This window comes from Neocloeon triangulifer, unplaced genomic scaffold (genome assembly GCF_031216515.1).
Source record: "Neocloeon triangulifer isolate White Clay Creek 2 clone unplaced genomic scaffold, ASM3121651v1 ptg000015l, whole genome shotgun sequence".
Taxonomy (NCBI): Eukaryota; Metazoa; Arthropoda; class Insecta; order Ephemeroptera; family Baetidae; genus Neocloeon; species Neocloeon triangulifer.
The window spans coordinates 3,620,241-3,641,039 of NW_026775557.1; the positions used below are offsets into that span (position 1 = coordinate 3,620,241).

Sequence of the window (20,799 nt, forward strand, 5' to 3'; positions counted from 1 at the left end):
GGCACAATTGTAAGTTTTTTTCTCCGCTCGTATTAAGCACCAAACATGGTATTATTGAAATGTTGAGGTCTCAATCAAAGTATAGCTCGTACTGCTTAAAAATCTAGAAAAAAAGCTTGAAAATAGTGTGAAAGAACAGCCTTGACTCTTAATTTTACGGCACAATTGAAAGTTTTTTGCTCCGCTCGAATTTAGCACCAAACATGGTATTATTGAAATGTTGAGATCTCAGTCAAAGTATAGCTCGTACTGCTTTAAAATCTAGAAAAAAAGCTTTAAAATAGTGTGAAAGAACAGCCTTGTTTCTTAATTTTACGGCACAATTGAAAGTTTTTTGCTTCGCTCGTATTAAGCACCAAACATGGTATTATTGAAATGTTGAGGTCTCAGTCAAAGTATAGCTCGTACTGCTTTAAAATCTAGAAAAAAAGCTTGAAAATAGTGTGAAAGAACAGCCTTGACTCTTAATTTTACGGCACAATTGAAAGTTTTTTGCTCCGCTCGAATTTAGCACCAAACATGGTATTATTGAAATGTTGAGATCTCAGTCAAAGTATAGCTCGTACTGCTTTAAAATCTAGAAAAAAAGCTTTAAAATAGTGTGAAAGAACAGCCTTGACTCTTAATTTTACGGCACAATTGTAAGTTTTTTGCTCCGCTCGTATTAAGCACCAAACATGGTATTATTGAAATGTTGAGGTCTCAATCAAAGTATAGCTCGTACTGCTTTAAAATCTAGAAAAAAAGCTTGAAAATAGAGTGAAAGAACAGCCTTGACTCTTAATTTTACGTCACAATTGAAAGTTTTTTGCTCCGCTCGAATTTAGCACCAAACATGGTATTATTGAAATGTTGAGATCTTAGTCAAAGTATAGCTCGTACTGCTTTAAAATCTAGAAAAAAAGCTTTAAAATAGTGTGAAAGAACAGCCTTGACTCTTAATTTTACGGCACAATTGTAAGTTTTTTGCTCCGCTCGTATTAAGCACCAAACATGGTATTATTGAAATGTTGAGGTCTCAATCAAAGTATAGCTCGTACTGCTTTAAAATCTAGAAAAAAAGCTTGAAAATAGAGTGAAAGAACAGCCTTGACTCTTAATTTTACGGCACAATTGAAAGTTTAATGCTCCGCTCGAATTTAGCACCAAACATGGTATTATTGAAATGTTGAGATCTCAGTCAAAGTATAGCTCGTACTGCTTTAAAATCTAGAAAAAAAGCTTTAAAATAGTGTGAAAGAACAGCCTTGACTCTTAATTTTACGGCACAATTGAAAGTTTTTTGCTCCGCTCGTATTAAGCACCAAACATGGTATTATTGAAATGTTGAGGTCTCAGTCAAAGTATAGCTCGTACTGCTTTAAAATCTAGAAAAAAAGCTTGAAAATAGTGTGAAAGAACCCTGGTAGAAAAAATTATTGCCACAATATTGCAAAAATATTGTGGCAATAATTAAATTGTTGTGAAAATATTTGAAAAAAATAATTGAGCAATAATTCAAAATCACAGGATTAAATGTTGTATAAATATTGGTAACCAATGATGCTTAAAAATGTTAAGTCAATATTTCGCATTAAGTTTTTGCCAATAATTTATCCGAATATATACACTGCTTTTTGTGATTAAGGTACTTTTTAAAAATAATGGAAAATGTTACGTAGTGAAACTTGAGTTCATTTATTGTTGCAATAAAGAAACGAAATCATGTACAAACAATAATTACAATAATTAATTGCATCACACACGACACATTTTATTGCTCAGAACCACTCGGAAGATTTGAGCGTGCAACAATTTTTTATTTCTTTGTAGAATAATAAAAGCCAATTATATTGTTTGATAAGCACACAAAAAAATAATGTTGATGGAATAACATATAAAATAATTACGACCAGAATTACACACACACATCACAGGGAGTGCAGAGCTGGAAATGAAATATAATACTTTTTGTAGCGCACCAAATAAATTTTGCAAGAAATTTCTTGCAATTTCAAATTCTTTGGCTTTTGTGGCCTCAATTTGTCTGGTTCCACAAGTTTGAAAATTCCCAGTTTAGCCGAGTTCATTGGCTGTAAAAAAAATTCGCCGACTCGAGGGTACTCAACAGACTCAAGCAAAATCTCTCCATTGTTAACAATTTTTAACACTTTATATACTTTATGGGAAGACCTGAGCATGACGAATGAATCTCCTTTGCTTGCGGGAAATATTTCATAACCTTTGTAACGTAATGACTTTAGCACTCCTCCTTTCCCAGAACTCAAAACAGGAGTCTGCTCAAAAATCTTGTAAATCTGGTACACTTGCTCTTTTTCGTACAGGCGCTTCTGAAGCTGAGCAGCAGGCTGGTTGGAAGATTTAACAAGACTTTTTAATTTTCCGTACTCATTTTCGAAGGCGTAGGCAGAGAGTTCATCTAGAGGCAGATTTGTACGGCGGACATCGTTTGAAATGTGAATTAAATTGTGCACACAAAATACTGTGTCTGGATGTCCAATGATCTTGTCCCAGTCCGACACAAACTCGCGCAGCATGTTGTCCGCATCACTGACACATTTTTCCACCAGGCATTGTTTCTTGTTCCTTAATGTTCTCATTGCGCAGGAGAATTTTAAAAAATGGAGATACTGACTGGGGTTCAGGTACGGTTTGAGGAAAACAATTCCGAAGTAAAGAGAGAAATCACGAAAACTGCTTGCTTTCCATTCAGTAAAAAATTCAATGTTAGTCAAAGGCCTCTGGAAGTCGTCACTCTTGAGTTCTCTTCTCCAACTTTCCATATCTAGGTCAATTTGTTTCAAGTCATTCGTCCTGATTTTTAATTTTTTAGGGCCACAAAAGTAGTTTGAGAGCAACCTTTTTGCTACGCCCTCGTCAGCCAGGTGCATGACATCCAAAAAAAAAGAGTTAACGAGATCAAATTGTGGTAGTTTAAAAATAGGAGGTGGGTCTTTTTCTTTTAATTTGTGATGGTCTGAGTACTGAAGTTTGCGGAACGCTTGGTCAGTTCGCATCTTGTCGGAGGCAAGATCTGGTACGTAACACATGCGATGATTGCAGCACCGAGACTTAGAACAGCAGCGTTCACATCCCTCCGTGGCATTAGATGATACTGTCTCTTTAATCATGCTCCGAGCAGGTGCATCAGCACATATTCCAATTAACTTTACTTGAGTCTTCGAGCAAGGTGACTTTTTGTCATCGTCATGTACCATCTCAAAGCAGAAGTTTTGTTGGCAAATAACAGAGAATTCTTCAACTACGTCTTGAAGGAAGCTTCGCTCCGGTTTGCTTGTGCCAACAAATGCACCAATTGTAATGGGAGGTATGTAAAAATTTTTTGAAAGTATTTTCGCACAAATCACCCACGCGCCAACTTTTTCTTTGGAGTGCTCGAAAAGTGGTACTCCATCAATACCAATTATGATCTTGATGAATTTTTGTGATGCAATTTCTTTCCTCAAATCCTTGTTGTGCAAGCATAACGCAGTCAACTTGTTCACAAATCCAGTGTAGAAGTAGAAGCCCCCCATTTTGCCTCGAAAATTTTTCATTCCTGTGAGTGTTGAACATTTCAAAGACTTCAAAGCAGTTTTTGCACAGACCGGCAATTCTGGGTGACTGTTTTTCAATACTTTTAAGAGCTCATCATAAGAAGAAAGGCAATGCTTATTGTTTGTTAAGTACCAGAGATTTAACCGTTCTAGTAGATCCTCCTCCGTAGATTGAATTGGTATGGATGTGACTACATGTCCTTTTGTAGTGGCTCCCATTGAAGTGTTTCCATCCTCAAAGTTTTCTATGTGATAATCCAAAACGTCATGATTGTTGAAGTTGTGTTGAATCTGTTGAAAGCTTATAGTAGTGCTGCTTAGGGACGGAGAATTTGGATGCGGCAGAAGAACGTTGTTTGGATTTTTCACTTGCTCCATAACACTAAAATTGTTTCTTCTCTCAAGCACACTGTCAATTGCTTTTTTTCTTGCCCGATAAATTGCACTTCGCTCTTTTGACGAATATTTTGGCATTTTGTCTCCTTTTGTGTAAACTTATATGAAGATTCATTTACTCAGAATCACTGCTGACTGCTCCGGTCTTTCCTTTCTTTTTTTTCAGCGCACGGCGGTACTTCTCAAAAGCTTCAAGGTCACTGAATTCACTTAAATCGCTGCTCTCAGACTTCTTCCTTTTATTCCCTGATGACGAGCTTCTCTGTGTGTAGAGATGTAGATCTTTGTCCGACTTGCCAGCATTCCCGGCTTTAAATGCTAAGCGGCTGCTCGATGGAGTTCCTTGCTGATAAGGGGTGCGAAGACTTTTGAGGTGGGTGGATGACAAGACAGACGGTTTCTCTGAAGTTGGGCCTGGAATAAAACATGTTCGTTATAAATCAAAACAAATCTCTCCCTCTTGAAAAATGCTTTATAATTATTGCATTCAGCTGGTTCAGTTTAATTACGGATTTAAAGCATTTAGAAATTTAACTTATTTATTTATTGAATTTACTTTTGATCTGTTCTTCATCTGACTGACATGAATTTTCGCTCCTTTGCGAAAGCTGCTCTGCGGACGGGCTCTTTGGAAGATTATCATTTGGACGAGCATTCCTTTTTCTGTCCTTAAAAGGACGCTGGGCAAGAACGGCAGACATTGCTGTGTTAATTTCTTTCTCAGAGATTTGTATTTTCTTCGCTTCGCATTTTGCTCGGAAGGCACCTAGGAAATAGGCAATTTTTGTCAAAAATTAAACCAAAAGTTTGCGCAGGTTTCAATAGGCAGGTTTTCATGTAAATTAAATTATAATTTCATTTTACATACTTGTGAGGAGTTGATGAACTTTGGGAAAATCTTTCTGAAGTGATTTTTTGTTTGAGGATACACCTCTAATTTTGTGTGGGTTTTTGTTAACAAGGTTTTTCATGGCATTATCGCCCAGAATTTTCTCCATTCCAGTTCTGGTAACATCCTCGATGGTTCGGCCTTCAGATGCTCCCATTACAATTGACGCCTATTTATTTGAATAAAATTAATAAAATGCAAAATCGCATTAATTAACAAAAGCTCTTACCAATAAGTCAAATTTTTCATTGTTGCTATCTGAGAGTAAAAACGAGTTCATGCTCTTCAGAGAAACAATGTCAGGTATAGGCAACGGAAATGGGAGGCGATTCTCTGTTCTTCCCAGGCGTTCGCCACTAATGACCGACACTCGGCCAAGAATACTATCCAATCGAGTCTTGACAATATCAAACTTGACATCTACACTAGCACCATACTTCGCCAAGAAATTTTCAAACCCCAGACAATCTATAAAGTTTTAATGAAAACTTAAATTAGTTTTATACCAATTACACTTACGATGAGGACAATGTTTACAGCCATCAATGTGCAACAGATTTTCTGTTGACATGCTGCTTCCACTGGCTACATAGGCAAAATATAAAATCTAAAAATTAGTGATAAGAACATAGTACATTAATCATTTACCTTTCTGTTGCAACACTCGAGGCACAGTGTTTTCATCATTCTTTGATAGTTGATTTTCAAGGTCAGGTGCAATCGAATTGTTTATGTCGCCCAGTTGGTTCTTGGAAGACGATTCATCCTCTTCTTCGTCAGGGGACGCGTCTTGATTTTTGTTTATTTATTGCAATTAATTATAAATTTTATTTTTCAACTGAAGTAATCATTACCAAAATTGTCATTGACGACCTTTGAATTTTTGTCTAGTTTCCTCTTTGTCTCTACCAAAGGTTCATCACTATTTTCGGCTTCCGAATCAGTGATAACAATTTTTCGTTTCTTCCCACTCTTCCTAAAACCATGAGAGTATATAACTTCAGAATAACCTAACTATATGAACATTTATTTACCTGCCATCATCCACGACATAGTCTTCCAGTAATTTATTCTTCATCTTAAATCTTCCCTCTCTTTCTGATTCTGAGGAGTTACGGATAGGTTTTTGAAGTCTTTTCAGCAAACGAATTTTTTCCTCCCCACTCGCTATGGTGGCTGTTGAATATATTTTTAAATTATTGCTTTCATACTTTATTTGTGGATAAAAATTTATGCAGGCAAGGGCATACAAATATTTTAAAATAAAACTTACAAGCTGATGCAATATATTCAACAGCGTAACGTATCATCTCATCACTTTTCACCTCATTACAATGCAGTGCCAAATCCATGAAAGATGGTACATGATCGAGGTCAGGTGGCATGGAGCAAACAGTCCGAGCTTTATTCAGCCACAATTGAGAAACCACGACCATGGGTGGAAAATACGGCTTTGGCCTGATTTTCTGATGGTCAATAAATTTCACAATAGCCAGGGGCTTTACACAGGTAGGTGGTCCACTCAAGTTATCTTCGTTAGGCCGACTCATTATTATTTCTGTAAAATTAAAATACAAATTTTAATTAGCTAAAAATGTAATAATATGACAAAAATAACTTGAGAGAATATGAAGCAAGACACAAAAATCTAACAAATTTTCTTCCAATTTTTATATTATAATTTTGCACTTGGCATACCTGCGCGCTTTCTTCTTAAAAGACACCAAAAGACAGCAGCAGCGATTCTGTATTTATTTCTTTAGTTCATCATCCTTTCACGCAGAATTATCGGTCTTAACATGACGAACAATCGAGCAGCTGGCACTCTGTTGAATTAAAATTGATTAAAAGAGGCATATAAAGTAGGCAAAGCAAGACTGTATACAGGCTGCGTCACAAAAAGTCTGCCTATGTAATTCAGTACAAAGAGACAGGGTGCCCAAAATTAATGTATATATTTCATGTTTGTGGAATTATTTGTAATTATTTATCTCCAATTCAATAAATAAAACGGGGTGAATATATTGGTTTGGTTTTATTGTATAAGTTTAATTAAAGAAAAAAGCAATAAGTTATACAATATTAATTAAGCTTAGCCAGTGATGCACATGATGCTTTCATAAAAAGACACCTTAACTTAAAAAAACATTGACAACTTTTAGGACAAGACGAAAATGATAGAGCACATGCTTTCGCATTTCACTAGTTTTATGAATGAAAAACTCGAAAACTTACAGTTTTTATCGTCTCTGCGAGTAAGCCGATAATTGCCGAAGTGTCACACGCAACGCCGACGGTTGAAAACCCCGAAAACTACCCTGCAGAGGCCGAATTCCATGCCATCACATTCGTTTTCTTAAAATCGCGACGGCCATGTTTGTTATCTCTGATTTGAGCGGCGTGAACGCTCGCTTGCCACCCGACTTCATGCGCGTGCGCGAGGCAGGAACCGCGCGAACTTTCAAATTTAGCACGTGCATGTTATTGGCGTAAAATATTTTTCAAATATTGCTGACCAATCATGTTGTGACTGTGAATATTATTGTGTATTCGTTGCACTGAAATATTTTCACAATATTGGTTACCAACAATCTGATTGTATTTTAAATCATTGCACTGTTATTTCGCGGAAATATTTTCACAATATTGGCCACCAATAAGTATTTGGCAGACAAAAATTGTTGTTATTTTAATGGCAATAAATATTGTTACAATATTTGCAAACAATAAAAAAAATTAAGACAATTGTTATTGACACAAAATATTTTGAAAATATTTTTGCAATATTTAATTAAAATATTCTTTTCCAATATTGTGACAATAATTTTTGATAACAATTTATTTCCAAGTTATTGTGAAAATATTGCACAAATATTTTCACAATAATCTTGATTATTGGTAATTATTGGCAACAATTTTTTCTACCAGGGAACAGCCTTGACTCTTAATTTTACGGCACAATTGAAAGTTTTTTTCTCCGCTCGAATTTAGCACCAAACATGGTATTATTGAAATGTTGAGATCTCAGTCAAAGTATAGCTCGTACTGCTTTAAAATCTAGAAAAAAAGCTTTAAAATAGTGTGAAAGAACAGCCTTGACTCTTAATTTTACGGCACAATTGAAAGTTTTTTGCTCCGCTCGTATTAAGCACCAAACATGGTATTATTGAAATGTTGAGGTCTCAGTCAAAGTATAGCTCGTACTGCTTTAAAATCTAGAAAAAAAGCTTTAAAATAGTGTGAAAGAACAGCCTTGACTCTTAATTTTACGGCACAATTGTAAGTTTTTTGCTCCGCTCGTATTAAGCACCAAACATGGTATTATTGAAATGTTGAGGTCTCAATCAAAGTATAGCTCGTACTGCTTTAAAATCTAGAAAAAAAGCTTGAAAATAGAGTGAAAGAACAGCCTTGACTCTTAATTTTACGGCACAATTGAAAGTTTTTTGCTCCGCTCGAATTTAGCACCAAACATGGTATTATTGAAATGTTGAGATCTCAGTCAAAGTATAGCTCGTACTGCTTTAAAATCTAGAAAAAAAGCTTTAAAATAGTGTGACAGAACAGCCTTGACTCTTAATTTTACGGCACGATTGAAAGTTTTTTGCTCCGCTCGAATTTAGCACCAATCATGGTATTATTGAAATGTTGAGATCTCAGTCAAAGTATAGCTCGTGCTGCTCTTAAATCTAGAAAAAATGCTTTAAAATAGTGTGAAAGAACAGCCTTGACTCTTAATTTTACGGCACAATTGAAAGTTTTTTGCTCCGCTCGTATTAAGCACCAAACATGGTATTATTGAAATGTTGAGGTCTCAGTCAAAGTATAGCTCGTACTGCTTTAAAATCTAGAAAAAAAGCTTTAAAATAGTGTGAAAGAACAGCCTTGACTCTTAATTTTACGGCACAATTGAAAGTTTTTTGCTCCGCTCGAATTTAGCACCAATCATGGTATTATTGAAATGTTGAGATCTCAGTCAAAGTATAGCTCGTACTGCTCTTAAATCTAGAAAAAATGCTTTAAAATAGTGTGAAAGAACAGCCTTGACTCTTAATTTTACGGCACAATTGAAAGTTTTTTGCTCCGCTCGAATTTAGCACCAATCATGGTATTATTGAAATGTTGAGATCTCAGTCAAAGTATAGCTCGTACTGCTTTTAAATCTAGAAAAAATGCTTTAAAATAGTGTGAAAGAACAGCCTTGACTCTTAATTTTACGGCACAATTGAAAGTTTTTTGCTCCGCTCGAATTTAGCACCAAACATGGTATTATTGAAATGTTGAGATCTCAGTCAAAGTATAGCTCGTACTGCTTTAAAATCTAGAAAAAAAGCTTTAAAATAGTGTGAAAGAACAGCCTTGACTCTTAATTTTACGGCACAATTGAAAGTTTTTTGCTCCGCTCGAATTTAGCACCAATCATGGTATTATTGAAATGTTGAGATCTCAGTCAAAGTATAGCTCGTACTGCTCTTAAATCTAGAAAAAATGCTTTAAAATAGTGTGAAAGAACAGCCTTGACTCTTAATTTTACGGCACAATTGAAAGTTTTTTGCTCCGCTCGTATTAAGCACCAAACATGGTATTATTGAAATGTTGAGGTCTCAGTCAAAGTATAGCTCGTACTGCTTTAAAATCTAGAAAAAAAGCTTGAAAATAGTGTGAAAGAACAGCCTTGACTCTTAATTTTACGGCACAATTGAAAGTTTTTTGCTTCGCTCATATTAAGCACCAAACATGGTATTATTGAAATGTTGAGGTCTCAGTCAAAGTATAGCTCGTACTGCTTTAAAATCTAGAAAAAAAGCTTGAAAATAGTGTGAAAGAACAGCCTTGACTCTTAATTTTACGGCACAATTGAAAGTTTTTTGCTCCGCTCGAATTTAGCACCAAACATGGTATTATTGAAATGTTGAGATCTCAGTCAAAGTATAGCTCGTACTGCTTTAAAATCTAGAAAAAAAGCTTTAAAATAGTGTGAAAGAACAGCCTTGACTCTTAATTTTACGGCACGATTGAAAGTTTTTTGCTCCGCTCGAATTTAGCACCAATCATGGTATTATTGAAATGTTGAGATCTCAGTCAAAGTATAGCTCGTGCTGCTCTTAAATCTAGAAAAAATGCTTTAAAATAGTGTGAAAGAACAGCCTTGACTCTTAATTTTACGGCACAATTGAAAGTTTTTTGCTCCGCTCGAATTTAGCACCAATCATGGTATTATTGAAATGTTGAGATCTCAGTCAAAGTATAGCTCGTACTGCTTTTAAATCTAGAAAAAATGCTTTAAAATAGTGTGAAAGAACAGCCTTGACTCTTAATTTTACGGCACAATTGAAAGTTTTTTGCTCCGCTCGAATTTAGCACCAAACATGGTATTATTGAAATGTTGAGATCTCAGTCAAAGTATAGCTCGTACTGCTTTAAAATCTAGAAAAAAAGCTTTAAAATAGTTTGAAAGAACAGCCTTGACTCTTAATTTTACGGCACAATTGAAAGTTTTTTGCTCCGCTCGAATTTAGCACCAATCATGGTATTATTGAAATGTTGAGATCTCAGTCAAAGTATAGCTCGTACTGCTCTTAAACCTAGAAAAAATTCTTTAAAATAGTGTGAAAGAACAGCCTTGACTCTTAATTTTACGGCACAATTGAAAGTTTTTTGCTCCGCTCGTATTAAGCACCAAACATGGTATTATTGAAATGTTGAGGTCTCAGTCAAAGTATAGCTCGTACTGCTTTAAAATCTAGAAAAAAAGCTTGAAAATAGTGTGAAAGAACAGCCTTGACTCTTAATTTTACGGCACAATTGAAAGTTTTTTGCTCCGCTCATATTAAGCACCAAACATGGTATTATTGAAATGTTGAGGTCTCAGTCAAAGTATAGCTCGTACTGCTTTAAAATCTAGAAAAAAAGCTTGAAAATAGTGTGAAAGAACAGCCTTGACTCTTAATTTTACGGCACAATTGAAAGTTTTTTGCTCCGCTCGAATTTAGCACCAAACATGGTATTATTAAAATGTTGAGATCTCAGTCAAAGTATAGCTCGTACTGCTTTAAAATCTAGAAAAAAAGCTTTAAAATAGTGTGAAAGAACAGCCTTGACTCTTAATTTTACGGCACGATTGAAAGTTTTTTGCTCCGCTGGAATTTAGCACCAATCATGGTATTATTGAAATGTTGAGATCTCAGTCAAAGTATAGCTCGTGCTGCTCTTAAATCTAGAAAAAATGCTTTTAAATAGTGTGAAAGAACAGCCTTGACTCTTAATTTTACGGCACAATTGAAAGTTTTTTGCTCCGCTCGTATTAAGCACCAAACATGGTATTATTGAAATGTTGAGGTCTCAGTCAAAGTATAGCTCGTACTGCTTAAAATCTAGAAAAAAAGCTTGAAAATAGTGTGAAAGAACAGCCTTGAATCTTAATTTTACGGCACAATTGAAAGTTTTTTGCTCCGCTCGAATTTAGCACCAAACATGGTATTATTGAAATGTTGAGATCTCAGTCAAAGAATAGCTCGTACTGCTTTAAAATCTAGAAAAAAAGCTTTAAAATAGTGTGAAAGAACAGCCTTGACTCTTAATTTTACGGCACAATTGTAAGTTTTTTGCTCCGCTCGTATTAAGCACCAAACATGGTATTATTGAAATGTTGAGGTCTCAATCAAAGTATAGCTCGTACTGCTTTAAAATCTAGAAAAAAAGCTTGAAAATAGAGTGAAAGAACAGCCTTGACTCTTAATTTTACGGCACAATTGAAAGTTTTTTGCTCCGCTCGTATTAAGCACCAAACATGGTATTATTGAAATGTTGAGGTCTCAGTCAAAGTATAGCTCGTACTGCTTTAAAATCTAGAAAAAAAGCTTAAAAATAGTGTGAAAGAACAGCCTTGACTCTTAATTTTACGGCACAATTGAAAGTTTTTTGCTTCGCTCATATTAAGCACCAAACATGGTATTATTGAAATGTTGAGGTCTCAGTCAAAGTATAGCTCGTAATGCTTTGAAATGTAGAAAAAAAACTTTAAAATAATGTGAAAGAACAGCCTTGACTCTTAATTTTACGGCACAATTGAAAGTTTTGTCTCCGCTCGTATTAAGCACCAAACATGGTATTAATAAAATGTTGAGGTCTCAGTAAAAGTATAGCTCGTACTGCTTTAAAATCTAGAAAAAATGCTTTAAAATAGTGTGAAAGAACAGCCTTGACACTTAATTTTACGGCACAATTGAAAGTTTTTTTCTTCGCTCGTATTAAGCACCAAACATGTTATGATTGATATGTTGAGGTCTCAGTCAAAGTATAGCTCGTACTACTTTAAAATCTAGAAAAAAAGCTTTAAAATCGTGTGAAAGAACAGCCTTGACCCTTAATTTTACGGCACAATTGAAAGTTTTTTGCTCCGCTCGAATTTAGCACCAAACATGGTTTTATTGGAATGTTGAGGTCTCAGTCAAAGTATAGCTCGTACTGCTTTAAAATCTAGAAAAAAAGCTTGAAAATAGTGTGAAAGAACAGCCTTGACTCTTAATTTTACGGCACAATTGAAAGTTTTTTGCTCCGCTCGTATTAAGCACCAAACATGGTATTATTGAAATGTTGAGGTCTCAGTCAAAGTATAGCTCGTACTGCTTTAAAATCTAGAAAAAAAGCTTGAAAATAGTGTGAAAGAACAGCCTTGACTCTTAATTTTACGGCACAATTGAAAGTTTTTTGCTCCGCTCATATTAAGCACCAAACATGGTATTATTGAAATGTTGAGGTCTCAGTCAAAGTATAGCTCGTACTGCTTTAAAATCTAGAAAAAAAGCTTGAAAATAGTGTGAAAGAACAGCCTTGACTCTTAATTTTACGGCACAATTGAAAGTTTTTTGCTCCGCTCGAATTTAGCACCAAACATGGTATTATTAAAATGTTGAGATCTCAGTCAAAGTATAGCTCGTACTGCTTTAAAATCTAGAAAAAAAGCTTTAAAATAGTGTGAAAGAACAGCCTTGACTCTTAATTTTACGGCACGATTGAAAGTTTTTTGCTCCGCTCGAATTTAGCACCAATCATGGTATTATTGAAATGTTGAGATCTCAGTCAAAGTATAGCTCGTGCTGCTCTTAAATCTAGAAAAAATGCTTTTAAATAGTGTGAAAGAACAGCCTTGACTCTTAATTTTACGGCACAATTGAAAGTTTTTTGCTCCGCTCGTATTAAGCACCAAACATGGTATTATTGAAATGTTGAGGTCTCAGTCAAAGTATAGCTCGTACTGCTTAAAATCTAGAAAAAAAGCTTGAAAATAGTGTGAAAGAACAGCCTTGAATCTTAATTTTACGGCACAATTGAAAGTTTTTTGCTCCGCTCGAATTTAGCACCAAACATGGTATTATTGAAATGTTGAGATCTCAGTCAAAGAATAGCTCGTACTGCTTTAAAATCTAGAAAAAAAGCTTTAAAATAGTGTGAAAGAACAGCCTTGACTCTTAATTTTACGGCACAATTGTAAGTTTTTTGCTCCGCTCGTATTAAGCACCAAACATGGTATTATTGAAATGTTGAGGTCTCAATCAAAGTATAGCTCGTACTGCTTTAAAATCTAGAAAAAAAGCTTGAAAATAGAGTGAAAGAACAGCCTTGACTCTTAATTTTACGGCACAATTGAAAGTTTTTTGCTCCGCTCGTATTAAGCACCAAACATGGTATTATTGAAATGTTGAGGTCTCAGTCAAAGTATAGCTCGTACTGCTTTAAAATCTAGAAAAAAAGCTTGAAAATAGTGTGAAAGAACAGCCTTGACTCTTAATTTTACGGCACAATTGAAAGTTTTTTGCTCCGCTCGAATTTAGCACCAAACATGGTATTATTGAAATGTTGAGATCTCAGTCAAAGTATAGCTCGTACTGCTTTAAAATCTAGAAAAAAAGCTTTAAAATAGTGTGAAAGAACAGCCTTGACTCTTAATTTTACGGCACAATTGAAAGTTTTTTGCTCCGCTCGAATTTAGCACCAATCATGGTATTATTGAAATGTTGAGATCTCAGTCAAAGTATAGCTCGTACTGCTCTTAAATCTAGAAAAAATGCTTTAAAATAGTGTGAAAGAACAGCCTAGACTCTTAATTTTACGGCACAATTGAAAGTTTTTTGCTCCGCTCGTATTAAGCACCAAACATGGTATTATTGAAATGTTGAGGTCTCAGTCAAAGTATAGCTCGTACTGCTTTAAAATCTAGAAAAAAAGCTTGAAAATAGTGTGAAAGAACAGCCTTGACTCTTAATTTTACGGCACAATTGAAAGTTTTTTGCTCCGCTCGAATTTAGCACCAATCATGGTATTATTGAAATGTTGAGATCTCAGTCAAAGTATAGCTCGTACTGCTCTTAAATCTAGAAAAAAAGCTTGAAAATAGTGTGAAAGAACAGCCTTGACTCTTAATTTTACGGCTTAATCTTAGCAGCGGCCTCAACACATGATTTAACGCCGCGCAAGCTGAGTTATTTTTTTTTTTTTTGCTCCTTTTCTCTTTTTTTCCGCAGATATTTGATTTTATCATAAATTGATAATTCAGTCAGAGCAAAGCTCAAAGCGCTTTAAAATCTAGAAAATTAGCTTTAAAATGAAGTGAAGCTGCCGCCTCAACACATGATTTAACGCCGCGCAAGCCGAGTTTTTTATTTTTGGCTCTTTGGCTCTTTTTTTCCGCAGATATTTGATTTTAATCAAAATTGATAATTCAGTCAGAGCAAAGCTCGAAGCGCTTTAGAATCTAGAAAATAAGCTTTAAAATGAAGTGAAGCAGCCGCCTCAACACATAATTTAACGCCTCGCAAGCTGAGTTTTTAATTTTTGGCTCTTTGGCTCTTTTTTTCCGCAGATATTTGATATTATTATAAATTGAGGATTCATGCAGAGCAAAGCTCAAAGCGCTTTAAAATCTAGAAAATTAGCTTTAAAATGAAGTGAAGCAGCCGCCTCATCACATAATTTAACGCCGCGCAAGCTGAGTTTTTTATTTTTGGCTCTTTGGCTCTTTTTTCGGCAGATATTTGATATTATTATAAATTGAGGATTCATGCAGAGCAAAGCTCGAAGCGCTTTAAAATCTAGAAAATAAGCTTTAAAATGATGTGAAGCAGCCGCCTCAACACATAATTTAACGCCGCGCAAGCTGAGTTTTTAATTTTTGGCTCTTTGGCTCTTTTTTCCGCAGATATTTGATTTTATTATAAATTGAGGATTCATGCAGAGCAAAGCTGGAAGCGCTTTAAAATCTAGAAAATTAGCATTAAAATGAAGTGAAGCAGCCGCCTCAACACATAATTTAACGCCTCGCAAGCTGAGTTTTTAATTTTTGGCACTTTGGCTCTTTTTTTCCGCAGATATTTGATATTATTATAAATTGAGGATTCATGCAGAGCAAAGCTCTAAGCGCTTTAAAATCTAGAAAATAAGCTTTAAAAAGAAGTGAAACAGCCGCTTCAACACATGATTTAACGCCGCGCAAGATGGGTTTATTTTTTTTTTTTTTTTGCTCATTTTGACTCTTTTTCTCCGCAGATTTTTTATTTTATTATAAAGTGATGATTCATGCAGAGCAAAGCTCGAAGCGCTTTAAAATCTAGAAAATAAGCTTTAAAATGAAGTGAAGCAGCCGCCTCAACACATGATTTAACGCCGCGCAAGCCGAGTTATATTTTTTTTTTTTGGCTCTTTCTCTCTTTTTTTCCGCAGATATTTGATTTTATCATAAATTGATAATTCAGTCAGAGCAAAGCTTGAAGTGCTTTAAAATCTAGAAAATTAGCTTTTAAATGAAGTGAAGCAGCCGCCTCAACACATAATTTAACGCCTCGCAAGCTGAGTTTTTAATTTTTGGCTCTTTGGCTCTTTTTTTCCGCAGATATTTGATATTATTATAAATTGAGGATTCATGCAGAGCAAAGCTCAAAGCGCTTTAAAATCTAGAAAATTAGCTTTAAAATGAAGTGAAGCAGCCGCCTCAACACATAATTTAACGCCGCGCAAGCTGAGTTTTTTATTTTTGGCTCTTTGGCTCTTTTTTCGGCAGATATTTGATATTATTATAAATTGAGGATTCATGCAGAGCAAAGCTCGAAGCGCTTTAAAATCTAGAAAATAAGCTTTAAAATGATGTGAAGCAGCCGCCTCAACACATAATTTAACGCCGCGCAAGCTGAGTTTTTAATTTTTGGCTCTTTGGCTCTTTTTTCCGCAGATATTTGATTTTATTATAAATTGAGGATTCATGCAGAGCAAAGCTGGAAGCGCTTTAAAATCTAGAAAATTAGCATTAAAATGAAGTGAAGCAGCCGCCTCAACACATAATTTAACGCCTCGCAAGCTGAGTTTTTAATTTTTGGCACTTTGGCTCTTTTTTTCCGCAGATATTTGATATTATTATAAATTGAGGATTCATGCAGAGCAAAGCTCTAAGCGCTTTAAAATCTAGAAAATAAGCTTTAAAAAGAAGTGAAACAGCCGCTTCAACACATGATTTAACGCCGCGCAAGATGAGTTTATTTTTTTTTTTTTTTTGCTCATTTTGACTCTTTTTCTCCGCAGATTTTTTATTTTATTATAAATTGATGATTCATGCAGAGCAAAGCTCGAAGCGCTTTAAAATCTAGAAAATAAGCTTTAAAATGATGTGAAGCAGCCGCCTCAACACATGATTTAACGCCGCGCAAGCCGAGTTATATATTTTTTTTTTTGCTCTTTTTCTCTTTTTTTCCGCAGATATTTGATTTTATTATAAATTGAGGATTCATGCAGAGCAAAGCTTGAAGCGCTTTAAAATCTAGAAAATAAGCTTTAAAATGAAGTGAAGCAGCCGCCTCAACACATGATTTAACGCCGCGCAAGATGAGTTTATTTTTTTTTTTTTTTTTTGCTCATTTTGACTCTTTTTTTCCGCAGATATTTGATTTTATTATAAATTGATAATTCAGTCAGAGCAAAGCTCGAAGCGCTTTAAAATCTAGAAAATTAGCTTTAAATTGAAGTGAAGCAGCCGCCTCAACACATAATTTAACGCCGCGCAAGCTGAGTTATTTTTTTTTTCCTTTTTTAATCTTTTTTTCCGCAGATATTTGATTTTATCATAAATTGATAATTCAGTCAGAGCAAAGCTTGAAGTGCTTTAAAATCTAGAAAATTAGCTTTAAAATGAAGTGAAGCAGCCGCCTCAACACATAATTTAACGCCTCGCAAGCTGAGTTTTTAATTTTTGGCTCTTTGGCTCTTTTTTTCCGCAGATATTTGATATTATTATAAATTGAGGATTCATGCAGAGCAAAGCTCAAAGCGCTTTAAAATCTAGAAAATTAGCTTTAAAATGAAGTGAAGCAGCCGCCTCAACACATAATTTAACGCCGCGCAAGCTGAGTTTTTTATTTTTGGCTCTTTGGCTCTTTTTTCGGCAGATATTTGATATTATTATAAATTGAGGATTCATGCAGAGCAAAGCTCGAAGCGCTTTAAAATCTAGAAAATAAGCTTTAAAATGATGTGAAGCAGCCGCCTCAACACATAATTTAACGCCGCGCAAGCTGAGTTTTTAATTTTTGGCTCTTTGGCTCTTTTTTCCGCAGATATTTGATTTTATTATAAATTGAGGATTCATGCAGAGCAAAGCTGGAAGCGCTTTAAAATCTAGAAAATTAGCATTAAAATGAAGTGAAGCAGCCGCCTCAACACATAATTTAACGCCTCGCAAGCTGAGTTTTTAATTTTTGGCACTTTGGCTCTTTTTTTCCGCAGATATTTGATATTATTATAAATTGAGGATTCATGCAGAGCAAAGCTCTAAGCGCTTTAAAATCTAGAAAATAAGCTTTAAAAAGAAGTGAAACAGCCGCTTCAACACATGATTTAACGCCGCGCAAGATGAGTTTATTTTTTTTTTTTTTTTGCTCATTTTGACTCTTTTTCTCCGCAGATTTTTTATTTTATTATAAATTGATGATTCATGCAGAGCAAAGCTCGAAGCGCTTTAAAATCTAGAAAATAAGCTTTAAAATGATGTGAAGCAGCCGCCTCAACACATGATTTAACGCCGCGCAAGCCGAGTTATATATTTTTTTTTTTGCTCTTTTTCTCTTTTTTTCCGCAGATATTTGATTTTATTATAAATTGAGGATTCATGCAGAGCAAAGCTTGAAGCGCTTTAAAATCTAGAAAATAAGCTTTAAAATGAAGTGAAGCAGCCGCCTCAACACATGATTTAACGCCGCGCAAGATGAGTTTATTTATTTTTTTTTTTTTTGCTCATTTTGACTCTTTTTTTCCGCAGATATTTGATTTTATTATAAATTGATAATTCAGTCAGAGCAAAGCTCGAAGCGCTTTAAAATCTAGAAAATTAGCTTTAAATTGAAGTGAAGCAGCCGCCTCAACACATAATTTAACGCCGCGCAAGCTGAGTTATTTTTTTTTTCCTTTTTTAATCTTTTTTTCCGCAGATATTTGATTTTATTATAAATTGAGGATTCATGCAGAGCAAAGCTTGAAGCGCTTTAAAATCTAGAAAATAAGCTTTAAAATGAAGTGAAACAGCCGCCTCAACACATGATTTAACGCCGCGCAAGATGAGTTTATTTTTTTTTTTTTTTTTTGCTCATTTTGACTCTTTTTTTCCGCAGATATTTGATTTTATTATAAATTGATAATTCAGTCAGAGCAAAGCTCGAAGCGCTTTAAAATCTAGAAAATTAGCTTTAAAATGAAGTGAAGCAGCCGCCTCAACACATAATTTAACGCCGCGCAAGCTGAGTTTTTTTTTTTTGGCTCTTTGGCTCTTTTTTCCGCAGATATTTGATTTTATTATAAATTGAGGATTCATGCAGAGCAAAGCTCAAAGCGCTTTAAAATCTAGAAAATTAGCATTAAAATGAAGTGAAGCAGCCGCCTCAACACATAATTTAACGCCTCGCAAGCTGAGTTTTTAATTTTTGGCTCTTTGGCTCTTTTTTTCCGCAGATATTTGATATTATTATAAATTGAGGATTCATGCAGAGCAAAGCTCAAAGCGCTTTAAAATCTAGAAAATTAGCTTTAAAATGAAGTGAAGCAGCCGCCTCAACACATAATTTAACGCCGCGCAAGGTGAGTTTTTTATTTTTGGCTCTTTGGCTCTTTTTTCGGCAGATATTTGATATTATTATAAATTGAGGATTCATGCAGAGCAAAGCTGGAAGCGCTTTAAAATCTAGAAAATTAGCTTTAAAATGATGTGAAGCAGCCGCCTCAACACATAATTTAACGCCGCGCAAGCTGAGTTTTTAATTTTTGGCTCTTTGGCTCTTTTTTTCCGCAGATATTTGATATTATTATAAATTGAGGATTCATGCAGAGCAAAGCTCGAAGCGCTTTAAAATCTAGAAAATTAGCTTTAAAATGATGTGAAGCAGCCGCCTCAACACATGATTTAACGCCGCGCAAGCTGAGTTTTTTATTTTTGGCTCTTTGGCTCTTTTTTCGGCAGATATTTGATATTATTATAAATTGAGGATTCATGCAGAGCAAAGCTCGAAGCGCTTTAAAATCTAGAAATTAAGCTTAAAAATGATGTGAAGCAGCCGCCTCAACACATAATTTAACGCCGCGCAAGCTGAGTTTTTAATTTTTGGCTCTTTGGCTCTTTTTTTCCGCAGATATTTGATATTATTATAAATTGAGGATTCATGCAGAGCAAAGCTCGAAGCGCTTTAAAATCTAGAAAATTAGCTTTAAAATGATGTGAAGCAGCCGCCTCAACACATAATTTAACGCCGCGCAAACTGATTTTTTTTTTTGGCTCTTTGGCTCTTTTTCCCGCAGATATTTGATTTTATTATAAATTGAGGATTCATGAAGAGCAAAGCTCAAAGCACTTTAAAATCTAGAAAATTAGCTTTAAAATGAAGTGAAGCAGCCGCCTCAACACATAATTTAACGCCGCGCAAGCCGAGTTTTTAATTTATGGCTCTTTGGCTCTTTTTTTCCGCAGATATTTGATATTATTATAAATTGAGGATTCATGCAGAGCAAAGCTTGAAGCGCTTTAAAATCTAGAAAATAAGTTTTAAAATGATGTGAAGCAGCCGCCTCAACACATAATTTAACGCCGCGCAAGCTGAGTTTTTAATTTTTGGCTCTTTTTTTCCGCAGATATTTGATATTATTATAAATTGAGGATTCATGCAGAGCAAAGCTTGAAGAGCTTTAAAATCTAGAAAATTAGCTTTAAAATGATGTGAAGCAGCCGCCTCAACACATAATTTAACGCCGCGCAAGCTGATATTTTTTATGGCTCTTTGGCTCTTTTTTCCGCAGATATTTGATTTTATTATAAATTGAGGATTCATGCAGAGCAAAGCTCAAAGCGCTTTAAAATCTAGAAAATTAGCTTTAAAATGAAGTGAAGCAGCCGCCTCAACACATAATTTAACGCCGCGCAAGCTGAGTTATTTTTTTTTTTTCCTTTTTTAATCTTTTTTCCGCAGATATTTGATTTTATTATAAATTGAGGATTCATGCAGAGCAAAGCTTGAAGCGCTTTAAAATCTAGAAAATAAGCTTTAAAATGAAGTGAAGCAGCCGCCTCAACACATGATTTAACGCCGCGCAAGCTGAGTTTTTTTTTTGGCTCTTTGGCTCTTTTTTCCGCAGATATTTGATTTTATTATAAATTGAGGATTCATGCAGAGCAAAGCTCAAAGCGCTTTAAAATCTAGAAAATTAGCATTAAAATGAAGTGAAGCAGCCGCCTCAACACATAATTTAACGCCTCGCAAGCTGAGTTTTTAATTTTTGGCTCTTTGGCTCTTTTTCCCGCAGATATTTGATTTTATTATAAATTGAGGATTCATGCAGAGCAAAGCTTGAAGCGCTTTAAAATCTAGAAAATAAGTTTTAAAATGATGTGAAGCAGCCGCCTCAACACATAATTTAACGCCGCGCAAGCTGAGT

At 34.9% G+C, this 20,799-nt stretch overlaps 2 protein-coding genes across 3 annotated transcripts in view; both read right to left on the bottom strand.

Moving 5' to 3' along the window:
• The window catches only part of LOC132202790 (E3 ubiquitin-protein ligase MIB1), a 166,689-nt gene that overhangs the window by 121,892 nt on the left and 23,998 nt on the right, over positions 1 to 20,799 (bottom strand). The gene's annotated exons all lie outside the window — the stretch shown is intronic.
• LOC132202791 (uncharacterized) lies at positions 1,784 to 7,357 on the bottom strand. Of its 2 annotated transcripts, none has more exons than XM_059629975.1 (11): positions 7,078 to 7,357; positions 6,541 to 6,668; positions 6,116 to 6,400; positions 5,877 to 6,018; positions 5,697 to 5,818; positions 5,491 to 5,631; positions 5,362 to 5,427; positions 5,072 to 5,278; positions 4,822 to 5,011; positions 4,510 to 4,719; positions 1,784 to 4,367 (listed from the first exon to the last, which is right to left on the bottom strand). In XM_059629975.1, the coding sequence occupies exon 11, from the start codon at positions 4,029 to 4,031 to the stop codon at positions 1,911 to 1,913; it is 2,121 nt and encodes a 706-aa protein (XP_059485958.1). In that variant the 5' UTR covers positions 4,032 to 4,367; positions 4,510 to 4,719; positions 4,822 to 5,011; positions 5,072 to 5,278; positions 5,362 to 5,427; positions 5,491 to 5,631; positions 5,697 to 5,818; positions 5,877 to 6,018; positions 6,116 to 6,400; positions 6,541 to 6,668; positions 7,078 to 7,357; the 3' UTR covers positions 1,784 to 1,910. The 2 variants fall into 2 exon arrangements, with proteins under 2 accessions (XP_059485958.1, XP_059485959.1); XM_059629976.1 differs by having other exon boundaries at positions 2,468 to 4,367.